The following is a 14,154-nucleotide window of genomic DNA, read 5'->3' as shown; positions in this document are numbered from 1 at the left end:
AAAATGTCAAAAGAAAACACATGCACACACTAATGGTAGAATGGTTTTGATCCAGCTTCATTTTTCCGTGCAGATCATGCTAGTTTTGGTTTATTTCCTTTAATCACTCTAGTTATTAAAACGTAGCAAAACCATATTTTAGTAGAGTGACTTGAATTTATTCTGAATGTGTAGATAACCAAATGAACTGTGTGTGGAATGCATCAAATAATCAGCCTAGTGAGATTTTTTTTTTTTTTTTAAACACCATATATACTTGTTCATAAGCCGAAATTTTTGGTAAAAAAGTGAAGCATCAAAGATCAGGGATTGGCTTATCAATGGGTCTACACCAAAAATTGACGATTTTAAGCTCTATTGAATTGAGTATCTAATCCATTGTCATTGTAGATCGGGGTTGGCAAACTTTGGCTCCCGGCCCGTCGGGGTAAGCCGTTAGTAGGCCGGGACATTTTGTTTACCTGGAGTGTTTGCAGGCACGGAGCCCCTCAGTTCCCAATGGCTGCGGTTTGCCGTACCCAGCCAATGGGAACCACAGGAAGTGGCGTCCGGCACATCCCTCGGCCTGTACTGCTTCTTGCAGCTCCCACTGGCTGGGAATGGCAAACCGCAGCCACTGGGAGCCAAGAGGCTCCATGCTTGTGGATGCTTCAGGCAAACAAAACATCCTGGCCTGCCAGCAGCTTACCCTGACGGGCTGGGAGTCAAAGTTTGCTAACCTCTGAAATATAGGGTCGGCTAATGAAAGGGTCACACAGTTTTTGCCACTTTTACCTAACCATCTGCAGGTGGGGAGGGGGTCAGCTTATAAATGAATGGGCTAATGAATGAGTATATATGGTATGTTTTAAGGTTCAGATTTGGGGATCTCTGCCTGAGACTGTGAAATCACATCAGGTACTGGGAATGTCACATCTTCCTGGGAGGAATTTAGCATATCATTCTAAATTTACTGGCTCTAAAAATCATCTGCAATCACTTACTTACACAGGCTTTAATACAGAACAGTCTCAGTGGGATCATCAGACCACCTGATAAAAGCCCATCTTTTACATGTATTCCTACAATGCTTTATAATGTAGATCTGTATTATTGGGTGCCACTTAAGATGCTTTACCCTGGGGATGAGAAATAACCAAACACGTGCATCTGAAAACCCCCAAACTTTGTGCTGTCCAAAACCAGATCTGAATGTGGTGATTCAGGCCCATCCTTACTTGGAATACAAACACTGAGCACAGATCAAAGAGGTGTGGTTGTGTGCAATGTATTACGCAATATCAAACTACTCCACGTTTTATAGGAACCTCGGAGAATCTTAGCAACGTCAACACAAGCTGGTTTTACTCTAAGCAGCCATCAGACCCCAATCTAGCAGCATTAGAACAGAACTGTAAAGTTTGCCGTTATAAAACCCTCTAAAACTATAAATAAGGATGTAGTTTTTAATCAAGATTTTATTATCCTGGCTCCTTAACAACAAAATACTGAAACAGTTAAGCTGATAATTAAGAAAAGAGCACATTAAAGAAAAATTAAGGGAGAATGTACATGCTATTGTTAATTAATTCTTCACAACCTGACAATCCAGTTCTGTTGACCTACCTGACTAATGTCTGGTTGTGTAGATCCCACACTGCAATGTTCCCATCGCTACAGCAGGAGAAGCAGACCTTGGAATCGGGGCTGATAGCCAGAGCGTAGCAGGCTGGGGCAGAAGATGTCAGCTCTGCTTTTATACGTGGGGTAGGAGCTGCCAGGTCCCAAATGGATAACGTGCTGGCTTCCCCACCGACAATCAGGGTGCGGCCGTCTGGAAGCAATCTGCAGGAACGGATGTAGTTATCTCTGTTCTGTGGAGACAGAAGCCATCACGAGATTACTCATGAGGAAAGAAAAACAGCATTAACATGAGAGCAGAAATCCATAAAAGTATTGTATTCCCTCCTGGTTTTAATGAGCCAGTTACACTTATGACAATGATAAAGTGTATTAATGCCAGAAAATTACACGACATCAGGGAAATACTTAAACTTGATCTACAAAATTCAGTAGTGAGAGCTATTTAATCTTAATTAGCATCAAAATGCGAAGACCTGCACCCAACTCCAAACACTTCAATGTTCCTGCATTTGACAGCTTTTATAAAAGGTTTCATTTTTATACTCTGCTCATTTCAGTACATTAACCCCTTGATGACTGGGTGTACCAAATTCTGACATACCTCTGCCTCCCATTTTAATAAGCCCTGCTGCCACCAAGGAGGTATTAGAGTCACACGATCTGCACAGTTTTGATGTAGCAGCAATTACAACATCTCATCAAGAACAGTAAATGACAAGAGAAAAGTTGCCAATAATGGTGCATCTTGTTAGCACATGCAAATAATTTGCTGATCCCAGTAATAATTTAGGGAGACTTTTAAACTGTCAGAATACACACATACATGGACCATATATTAGAATATGAGTCTGCAAGTAATTTTTAGCACATGAAAGGATATAAGGCTTAAACACACACCCATAATGTCAAAGTTTATAAACAGCATCTACAGCACTATTTTTGATCTTGCCTCTTGCCCATATAGTTTTAGGGGATTTTGGTTTGTCAGGGGGAAAAAGCATGTGCATTATAACAAACACACCAGAAATGAACAACTTAGCAGTACACGTAATAATAAAAAGAACCTGAATGAAGCTCGCCAATCAGCACCAGCTGAGGAGCTGGTTCTCAATGCTGATGATACTAATTGATCATCGTAACCCATATCTTAACGCTATCATATGACTCTTGCAAAATCTGAATATTTTCTAAACTGCTTTCTTCTACCCCCTCCTCATCTGATCAAGCTTCATTTTCATTCCTAGATGTTCACTTACAAGGCAGTCTAGCTGAGAGACAGGGCTCTTGTTCCCTGGGTGGCTGATGTCCCAGACTTTGACACATCCCTTTCCACCAGTATACACGTGTCTTGTGGGGTTGCTGATGGTAACTGCACACACTACTTCCCCGTGATTCAGAGTGTTGATCTGACGAGCATGACGAGGAATTCCTGGTCCAATGAGGGCATCAGGAGGGAAAGGTACAGGTTGCATCTGACCATCTGCACTTACATGAAATGAATAAGCTCTGAGAAAAGGAGAAGAGGAAAGTGATTTAACGAGTTCTCTCTCGCATCTATTTAAGAAAGAGAACAAGATACATAGGCCAATATTTTCAAACTTGGCTGTGTACATTTTGGCATTTAACACCACAGTAAGGTACCTAATGCAATGGTCAGATTTTCAGGGGTACTTACTGCACACCCTCAACTTCCATTTACGTTAACAGTAGCCAGGAGAACTCAGTACTTCTGAAGACTTGAAGTTATTAGCTATCTAAATATGGATTTAGTCACCTATCATTAGGCATCCAGTTTTGAAATGTTGGTTTTAGTCATCTCCACAAGGAAAGTTATCCAGACACAGACCAAATAGCTTTTTAGGACTCAAGCCATGTGGTTCTGATTTCTGGAGTGAGTAGAGATATGTGAAGCTATCATTTCCAACCTTAAGTTTGCACGTGACTGAATCTGAGATTTGGTATGCGATTTGATATACATACATAGCAGAAGTAGGGAAGCCCAAGAGGATAGATAGGTGACTATTCCTTTAGAGGCTTTCATTTCATTTATGAATATGAACCCTCAAGACAGTATGGGATTACTTCGTTGCCTGGCTTTCACTGAACTGAACGGTGGGGTGCACATATCTTAAAAGCTTATATTATATTTTACAGCACTCTATCAATAGAAGGATTGACACCAATGACACCAAGGAGTTAAAGGTTTTTAGGCACAATTCCTGAAATGGCAGTACAGCAAAAATGTGCAAGTAATTTGTTGTTGTTGTTGTTGCACTGATATGACAAGCACAAATCCCAATTCCTTTTGCTGGAATCAGGACTCTCACTGAGAAAGAATGTGTTGTGTGACTGCCAGTTATGCCACCTGTGAATAAGCTATCAACAACTTCATCTCCAAATGTTTTCTATGGAGATCACTTGGCTTGTGAAACTGTTTTGTTTTAAGATGTGACATATTAAAGAGCACATATTACTGAATACAAACTTTATTAGATGACTCCTCTGTACACATAAATGTATGGTTAATAGAGGGTTAATTTCCAAAAAGACTACCTAATCATGGTAGTACTGATGAAAAAAAAACCACACAGTTGTAATAGTAGAGATATGAAAATAGCTCACAGAAATATCATTTGGAGGAGACTTGCTTTAGTTATTGCACTGAAATTGTTAGTTTAAAAAGGCAGCCTTTAAAATCCAACCATTTTATTTGTTATTTAAGTTACACAATGTGCTAATATTACAGCGGCTTTTTCAGCAGTATAAAAATTCAACCATATTTACATGATCTCCAGTTCTCTCTTTTTTATACTCATAACCACAGACTTTTCACTATTTCTGCATCCTATTTTCTCCCTTTTCTTGTTTCGGCAGGCCTGAGTGACAAATTGACGCTTCACTTTATGACACTAAACACATTCAAGAAAAGCTCAGGCAGATTTTTTTGCTTGTTGCACTTAAAAGATACAAACTTCCTAATTTAAGTAGATTTGGTTTCCACTAGCAGATTTCTATAGGCGCTATTTTGAACAGGGGTGGGCAAACTACAGCCCACGAGCTTTGGATCCGGCCCACGGGATTGCCCCCTGTGCCAACTCCGGAGCCTGCATGGAGCCCCAATGAAGTTATCCTGGCTCTATGTAGGTGCAGGTACATCAACACATAGCAGCTGGCAGAAGACAGCTTAAGATAACAAGTAACATTGGGAGAAAGGGATACAATCATAGTATGCACAACTTTTATATATTTAAAATCAAGTTACATCAACTATACCCAAATATCCCTCAACCTCTTCATTTTTAGCTAGTCTATTTTTCTTTTAAGTGTCACAAAGGAAGTGGAACTTGAGGCCCTTCAAATAAAACCTAGATCAATATGATTTGCATCACTATTTTTTTCCCCTCCCTCTAACTCAAGAGGCATGTGAGTGGGGAGTTTGCGAGCCCGGAAAAAGAATTACACAGCAAGCAAATCCTCTTAGAGTAGGTCACCTTTTCTGGTGAGTTCCATCAAGGATGAATTTGAACATTATGAAACCATAATTCTTTTCAGTATTTTCAATCATACAAAACATTTCAGCGTTCCTTTCCCTGCACACTGCTGTTTATAGCATCTAATAAGTTTGCAAGTGATTGCAAGGCTTTCATGCCCAATGGAATTATTTTTAAGTTGAGAAACACAGTACAGCAGAGATGTATATCAGAGATCCCTTTACAGTTTGTATTTCTATACAGAGATGGGTCCCCTACTTCACACTTAGCAAAGGAGCCCCCTCTCCCCACCACAGTTGCTCTATGCCATCTGATACCTCCTGGCTAGTAGCAGATTTTAAAAGAAATCTCCAAACAAGCTTTTAAAATTAAAAAAAAAAAAAGGATTAAACCATGCTCTCTACCCCCTCAATCCTAAACTTACTTCTATTCATGCAATAGTATTCAGTAGCCCAGGGGAAATCTAGCCAGCAAGGGAACACTACTTCGGTAAATGATTAACTTCATAAGTTTAGTGTTTAAAACTCACGGTTTTCCTCCTGGGATGCCTGTCAGATTGGGAGGGATGCCTGGGACTCGCATGTGATGATGTGGATCAAAACCAACCTGAAGTTTTCCCCAAACAGAACAAAAAGACGTATTCAGCGAACATGAGTTTCGTTTATCTCTTCGCACAACATATTCCCCAAATTAGGAATAGGCTGAACTAGATTTAACCCTGCATGACTTTAATTTAACAGGACCCACCCTCAACCCCTCCAACTCCAAACATATTCGCATCCCCTGGGGCAAACACTTACCACTGGAGACCTCCCGTAAGCTGCTGCCGCTGCTGCTGCTGCAGCTGCTGCACTCATTTGAGGGGAAATATTATGCAGCCCAGCATACGCAGCTCCTGGACTGGTCAGCTCCCCATTCATTCCAGCATGTGGTACAATTCCAAAGGGAGCAGGATAGGGACATGGTACCGCCATCGGGGTCCTTAGACCGGAAGCTGTTGAGGGAATAGTGCTCAATTTAAACAGGTATAAGTGATGCTCAGCACTTCAAGGAAGAAAACGACAAACAGAAGACACAGAATGCAGTGTCGTAAAGGACCGAAAAGTTAGATGCTTTTTCAGAGGCCAATTGTTACTAACCTAATGGGTCGACTCCCGGTGGTTTGCCAGGCACGGTCCTTAATCCAGGAGTAGAATTGCTGCCTGGAGTTGGAGCATCAGTCCGTGGAGTTGGGGTATTTGATTTAGACACAGGAGTGGTAGATTTCTCATTCTAATATCACGAGAGGCAATGAAAGACAGTTATTTTACTTTTTGGCTTCATATACAAGATATTGTAGATGACAAAATGTGGTTTGATTAGTGAAACCTAGTTTTCAATTTTTAATGCTCAGCACTGGCAATGGAAAGAAGCATGCAGAGTGACTTAAAAGGGAAGGGAGATCATAGGAATTAACACTAGGATTCACAGCTTTTCTCCTTTAGGTCACTGATGTGATTCAGGATGAGGTCAATGACTGAAAATCATTACCATCTGACAATCATATTAGCAGCATATGTGAAACCTGTTGGTGTTCTCAATCTGCTCCTCATGGCAGGGCTGCCCAGAGGATTCAAGGGGCCTGGGGCAAAAGGGGGAGCTGTGGCGCTTGTACTCACCCGGCGGCGGTCCGGGTCTTCAGCGGCATTTCGGTGGCGGGGGGCCCTTCAGTCGCTCTGCGTCTTCGGCAGCACTGAAGGGCCCCCTGCTGCCCAAATGCCACCGAGGACCCGGCCTGCCGCCGGGCCAGGGCTCACGGGGCCCCTGAGGGGCCTGGGGCAAATTGCCCCCACTTGCCCCGCCCCCCCCCGCGCAGCCCTGCCTGGTGGACATGTGTCCACATCATGATTAGCACCTTTCTTGACAGTGAGAGGCCCAAAATCAGACAGACAAGCGGACTGAAATAGTCGACTCACCCTAGCTGTGATCCCTATAAAACAGGGTTGAGGCACAATGATGGGGGTAGTGTGAGGAATCTTGCACTGGCACTGTTGTTGTATGCCTGTTTGGTGGACAAACAGCAAACTTCTGTGTTTAAACCGGTCACTCCAGCACCTCTCTTGAGCTCTAAATTCACTATAGAACTGCTTTAAATAACAACGTGAGAAGTGGAAGTGTACTGATATGTCGAGAATTGCAGGAAGAGTTACAGTGCAGTTTAGGTTTCAGTGGTAGCTGTGTTAGTCTGTATCAGCAAAAAACAACAAACAAACAAAAAACGAGGAGTCCTTGTGGCACCTTAGAGACTAGCAAATTTATTTGGGCATAAGCTCTCGTGGGCTAGAACCCACTTCATCAGATGTATGAAGTGAAAAATACAGGAGCAAAGATAAATACATGAAAGGATTGGGGTTGCTTTACCAAGTGTTAGGTCAGTCTAATGAGCTAGATCAATTAACAACAGGATACCAAGGGAGGAAAAATAAGGTCTGAAGCAGTAAGAGAGTGGCCCATTACAGACAGCTGACAAGAAGGTATGAGTAACAGTAGGGAGAAATTAGTATTGGGGAAATTAAGTTTAGATTTTGTAATAACCCAACCACTCCGTCTTTATTCAGGCCTAATCTGATGGTATCCAGTTTGCAAGTTAATTCCAGTTCTGCATTGCAGTCTGTTTTTGAAGTTTTTTTTGTTGAAGAATTGCCACTTTGAGGTCTGTTATTGAGTGACCAGAGAGATTGAAGTGTTCTCCTGTTTTTTGAATGTTATGATTCCTGATATCAGATTTGTGTCCATTTATTCTTCTGCGTAAAGACTGTCCGGTTTGGCCGATGTACATGGCAGAGGGGCATTGCTGGCACATATCACATTGGTAGATGTGCAGGAATGCGATAAACTACGGTCACCAAAAGAAAGGGAAAGAAGGCCCCCCCCCCCCCACATACTTGCAAGCAACCTTGTTTTGCTTTGTGGTTTGTGACACAAGTCAAGGAAGACTCTTGTAAATGACAGACAGAAAATGAAAATTATCTGGTCATTCAAACAAAGCTAACAATCAAATCGTATTCAAGCTGGAAGCTGAATTTACTATAAAACTGTAGCACAAAAAAAGTGTGTCAAGGAACCTAGGTGTACTTTTTTTTCTTTATCCTCAGAATGAATTTCTCTCCTTCCCCACATGAAAAATTACCACAACACAGGCATATCCATTATCTTTTTACATTGGTAGTTTAATAAACCCTTCTAATCCCAAAAAGGCCTCTGGGCTTTTTAACCACTATTTTGCTGCGTGTCTTTAAAGTAGACATTAACGGAACTTTATATTCAATGTGAAGTTTACAGATCCCATTAGAAATTCAGATTTGATCTGGTGGATGGGCACATCTGTGTACTCTCTCAGGTCAGGAGTGTTCAAAATCACTTACAAGGCTAAGTTCTTTGGATTTTGAGGAAGGAGTACTGCTAGAAGATGCAATAGAGGCTGGGCTAATCGGTGCATCTTTCTTAAGCAGTCGGGTCTTGTCCAAGCCATTCTCTCTTGGAGAATGTGCTGGACTCCCTCGAGGGGAAGAAGGATCCTATAAAAGAACAACATGGGTTAGTTTAACATCTTCTAGCAACACAAAGCACCTATCCTCAGTAATTCAGACTTCTGGGGAAGATCTCTAAATAAAACGTGAAGCATCATTTTACCAGAACTGATTTGGTTCATACGATTTTAAAATTTAGATGTATAACAAAACAAACATAAGTAACAGTTAATATTGTAGGTTGTTAACTAAGTGCCATATAAAAATAATGATAATGCTCGGGACATCAAAGTAGTTAACAATTACATTCCTCATGTTACAGGTGGGGAAACTGAAGGCACATAAAAGGCTAATTGTCTTGTGCAAGGTCACATAGAAGATCAGTGGCAAAGCAGGAACAGAACACAGGCACCATAAATATCAGTGCTCTATCTGCTTTAAGATGGGTGAGGTAAGATTTTATTTGTTTAACTATATAAACTGCAGAGAAAAGCTCTTCTGAAGAAGTGTTACTGATATAAATATTTTAGAACTGATAAAAAGATGAAGCTGGATTTCTTTAGCAATTACAAGCCCCTTTGTGAAGGTATACATCTGACCTACACTGAGATTTGAGAGACACCCTCAATTATTGTAAGGTACACGAAGCAGTATAACACATACCTCATTGGAAACATCAACCACCAAGTTATCATCACTCTTTTCACCATCACTGTCCTGCAATGATAAGTCAAAATTCTTAAAAAATATCCAAAGATTATTGTTTCTTTAAAAAGCAAAAATATCTATTAATATATTATTCAATATTTCCTATTTCTTTGGTCTCATTTAAACTGTTAATAATAAATACCACCTAGGTTTTACATTACATATAAGAAGTGCTTTACATTTCATTACCCCTGTTTTACAGATGGGGAAATTGGGGCATGAAGAGATGAAGTGACTTGTCCAAGGTCACCCAGAAAGAACCCAGATAGAGCTCAGGTCTTCTGATTCCCAGTAAATGGGCTACATTGCCTTGCAGATGTTCTGTATGTTTACAGGGCCAGATATTGTTAGGTGCTGGACTCCTACAACTCACATTTATGCTCAGGGCCTGTTCCTATTTGGCCTATGGTTTAAAAAACAAACAAACAAACAAACAAGATGTGGTTGCTGCAACTGCAGAAAACACTTAGGTTGTCAATACACCATGTAAATGTTTTACTCACATAACGAGTTGCTATTTCTTTCTCTTCTGTTTTCTGCTTTTTGCTATCTGACGAGTAATCTGTCGAGTTCCTATGCTTCTCTGCTGTTCTGAAGCTAGCTGATGGAGACACAGAAGAGCTCTGAAATTAGAGGGGAGAAAGGGAAATGTGACCACACATTTACACAATCTCATTTCTGATGACTTTCAACAGACAACCTGAAGGTGGTGGTGGAGGTGGTTTTGAGGTCTTCTAATGGATAACAGAGCTTTAATCAATGATAGCTAACTAATAAGATTTATATTGACACTTTGAATGAAATAATTGGTAGATACTTCTGTATAAAATAATCAATTACTGGAGCACTAATAGTTGAGGTTCAAAATGACACAGAGCTGCTATGCCTTAATTTAAGAATACTATTTTTTGCCGTGGTTATTGGGATGTTTACTTTACAAATATACAGAAGGCTACCAGGAAAAACAAGGAGGAAGGAAAAGAATGACTCAAGATAAGCCACCCCTCAGCAAATATTTGCGAGTTAAGGAACAATGCCAGACCTATATTGGCTTTGATGATTTTACCTCTAGCTCTAGCCAACCTAAAGGACTGGTTTTGACCAGAAGGGTCAAAGCTCAGAAACACAGAAGAACAAAGGAACTATTGCAAGGTTTAAAAGGGACTCTTTCTCAAGAGAGAAGGGATAATTGTTTGGGGAAACCAAGCTGAGACGCAGGCTCAAGGGTGAGTGCTGGGGGTGTCTGAAGAAGGTGGGACTGCTTAGGTTACCGCCAGGGGATGCTAAGCCTTTAGGAAAGATATTTGCAGTTTGTCTCAGCTATGTTGTCCCAGGATATGAGAGGGGCAAGGTAATATTTTTTATGGGATCTACTTATCTTATTACCTCACCTACCTTGTCTCTTTTTAAGGAAGATAGACAGACATGTGTGTAGACTGTTTTAAAATCTTCTCTCTAATGCTTTGTTCCTACTGTTAAAACAAAAAGAGTACTTTTGGTTTTCAGAAGGCTGTTTTGTCACTATATACCATTGGTCACAGACTCCTGAAGGAGAGAATTGCAGGTGCCCAAGTTCAATTGGTCCTACAGGTGGACTGTTGTCCAGGGTCTGGGCAAGTAGTGAGGTGGAATTTCACGTTTCCCCTCTGATACATAAATGTATAAAGGTACAACAGTTGAGGGGGTGCACTCAGAGACCAGAAAGAGGATACAAAGGTGCAGCCAGACCTGTAACTGGAACATGACATTCTACATTTAAGGGAAAGGAGGATTGGGTGGGATAGGAAAATCATTAACTCTCTATTGATGTACAGTATTAACTTCCTATGACTTTACTCTGCTGTTACAAGCAGGAAAGAGAACACAAATTAACTCATAGTGTATTCCCAGAATTTAATTGAGACAGTCCATATCGTGAAATACAAAAAAAGATATAAAATGACACAGCCAGGTCGATTCATTTTTTATGGGCTTGATCCTGCCAGGTGCTAAGCACTCTGGCTTTGATCCTGAAAAGCACTTTAGCACATGGTTAACTTTAACTCTCAAGTGTTTTGCAGAATCAGAGCTGATAGGAATGATGAGGAAAATAAATGTTTCTGTTGAGCCAGCACTTGAGGACTATTTGCCCACCTATTTTCTCTAAAAAACCCAAAACCAACGCAAGATATTTGGTCTATTCTTTAAGGGATTCCCCCCTCCCACCCCTTGGGCACTGTGCCCAGTTTTTGTTTAACTTTGTATTACGTCCCAGATAACATATTGATTTTTTAAGCGCCCTCCTCTCAAAGTTAGACATTTATTTTAATGCTTGTACAAAAATGGAGATCAAGGCCAGAAATTAATAATTATATTTTTTAAAAAGTGGTTTTCCTTATTGCTGAATTTTTTTTTCAGTTTATTAAACCAGGGGTTCTCAAACTGTGGGTCAGGACCCCAAAGTGGGTCACAATCCCATTTTAATGGGGTCACCAAAGCTGGTGTTAGACTTGCTGGGGCCAAGGGTCGTGTAGTAAGGGGGTCATGGTGCAATGAAGTTTGAGAGCTGAATTAAATTTTGATAAGGATAAAAGAATACTTAACCACAGAAGGTCGCTGTGGATGCTCTAGTCATATTAGAGAATGCTTTCCCTATTCCTGAAAACTGAGGTCTACCTTAAATGTATTTCTCTAATATTTCCCACCATTTCAAACACTGATTCAGCTCTACTAGTGCTAGCAATGATTGGAGCACTGGTATAAACAAGATACTGGCTGTCACTGGGATTATGAGTATCATTATATTGACCAGCTTACGAGCACTTGGGCTAGGTTTCCCGAAGTTGTCTCCACATGAGCACTTACAAAGGAGCAATTGTGGAACTACACCAGTGATAGCAATGGTGGAGAATTTTTAGCAAAAAAGCCTGATGTAGTCACTGCCAAAGGGTTTAAGTCTTCTTGCCATGCTTGACCAAAATTCCCCATATTCGAGTTGGCCATAAATTTTCTGTCAATGGTTTTCCAATGAAAAAATGCAAATTTGAAATTTTCCATGGAAAAATGTCTATGAAATATTTTGTTTCAGATTGGTCTGACCCAAATCTGAAAACTTCATGTTGTTGAACTAACCCAAAATGTTTTGTTTCAAATGAGTTTAATAAAATATTAATAAGTTGCATTCCCCTCCAATCAGTGCATTGCCTTATGGGCCCTATTATCTCTTTTCTTCAGAGGTCTCTCAAGCACTGCATTTCCCATAACACAATGTGGCTCTCTCTGGCCAACCTCTCAGGGGTGCATCATAGGAATCATATGACTCTGGGTGCATCATGAAATATGTGGTCCAACCAGGGAGCTAACTTCATAAGAGAGAACAGGGGCATCAAGCTCCTGAACTAAGCTCCCATAAGCCAATGTGCTGCTATGGAAAAAAAACCCACAGTTTAATTTTGAACTGCCTCAAAATGACGTGTTTCGGGTCATTTCACTAAACCAAAATGTAACACTTTGATTTCAGGAGTGTCACAGTGTTTCAATTCATTTGAAAATGTCAAAACAACATGTTTTGAGATTTGACTTTAAACTTTTCATAATTTTTGTTGCGTGCAAAGTTCTGAAATTGACATTTTGTCTGAATCTGAGAATAAAACAAATGCTGAAATGTCAAAATTTCTCACTGGACGGAATTTACAATATTTTGTTCAGCTCTGCTCCATACATTCAAAACCCTTATTGAAGTGTATGACTAAAGCAACATCAAGACAAACATACTCAGGAAAGCACATTAGCAAATGCTGAAATCCCATTGACTTAGTATTATTTACTATAGAGGAGGCCCTTTGCAAAAGATTGTATATGAGTACTAAAAGTACTCCTTTACATTCACATTCGTTTCATAAAATTGGGAGGAGGAGCTTATAATTTGAGTTCAATTCATTATAGTTTAACTTCACTGTATAGAAAGTAATTTGTTTTAAAAGGAGAAAATCATCATCACTAAGCTGCAATTAGAATGATGTCTAAAGAATCAGAGTAAACTACTGCACTTATTTAAACAGAAATATTTATTTTCATGAATTAGAAGCTACATGGTTTCATTTTTCTCAATATAGTTAACCTTGGTACTGCAGATATTTTAATCCTTGATTTTGCTGCTCAATAAAATTATAATTTAGAGCTCCCTATTAGAATGATAAAGTAGTTAATTATCACCAGCACTTAAAGGATGATCACCATATTGGGCACTGGGGCAATGCATACTGTTTAATGGCATAATTGCTTTAAAGTCCAATCAGACTTGATAATAAAGTGGAAAAATGCTAGGCAGCCCCATGCAATGGAACTTTTTGGCTGGTGGTACGCCGAGAAGCACTAACAAGATGTAAGCAATAGTACTGATAGACACAAACTTATATTGTCAACAAGAGAAGGTTTAGTTTTGTTTCTTCACGAAAAATCCAGCTGTATAGATACTACTAGAGATTACACAAGGCAAATTTCAGTTATTAGTTTATATGTGTAAAAATGTGAACATATCCTCCCCCAGCCCACACACTTTCTTCACATTGATCACCACATTTGTGAAGATTAAATTTAGAGTTCTGTGAACAGGAAAGCATGTGCAGTTAGTGAATGTTCTGAATTAGTATAAAGTGACTTGTCTGCAAACAGCGATTATTATCCTTAGGTTTTTATCCTAATTCAGGCTTTTCTGCATATTAAAACAAGATTATGAGTAGATTATTACACTTAGGCTTGGTCTACACTTAAAAGTTATATCAGCATAGCTATTTCAATAGGGGCATGAAAAAAAACCCTCAACTGTGACCGATGTAGCTATG

The 14,154-nt window shown here is 40.0% G+C and overlaps 1 protein-coding gene across 7 annotated transcripts in view; it reads right to left on the bottom strand.

Annotated features, from left to right (window-relative positions):
- Positions 1–14,154, bottom strand: part of TLE4 (TLE family member 4, transcriptional corepressor) — a 114,774-nt gene that overhangs the window by 4,732 nt on the left and 95,888 nt on the right. For all 7 annotated transcript variants that reach the window (XM_045021299.1, XM_045021301.1, XM_045021300.1 and 4 more), the window contains 8 exons: positions 9,835–9,954; positions 9,287–9,340; positions 8,519–8,671; positions 6,254–6,386; positions 5,915–6,108; positions 5,644–5,720; positions 2,880–3,129; positions 1,606–1,853 (listed from right to left, as the gene is read on the bottom strand). In XM_045021299.1, coding sequence (XP_044877234.1) covers positions 1,606–1,853; positions 2,880–3,129; positions 5,644–5,720; positions 5,915–6,108; positions 6,254–6,386; positions 8,519–8,671; positions 9,287–9,340; positions 9,835–9,954 — 1,229 coding nt within the window. The remainder of the gene's footprint in view (positions 1–1,605; positions 1,854–2,879; positions 3,130–5,643; positions 5,721–5,914; positions 6,109–6,253; positions 6,387–8,518; positions 8,672–9,286; positions 9,341–9,834; positions 9,955–14,154) is intronic.

Source organism: Mauremys mutica, chromosome 6, assembly GCF_020497125.1.
Source record: "Mauremys mutica isolate MM-2020 ecotype Southern chromosome 6, ASM2049712v1, whole genome shotgun sequence".
Lineage (NCBI taxonomy): Eukaryota > Metazoa > Chordata > Testudines > Geoemydidae > Mauremys > Mauremys mutica.
This window is presented reverse-complemented; position numbering and strand designations above follow the sequence as displayed.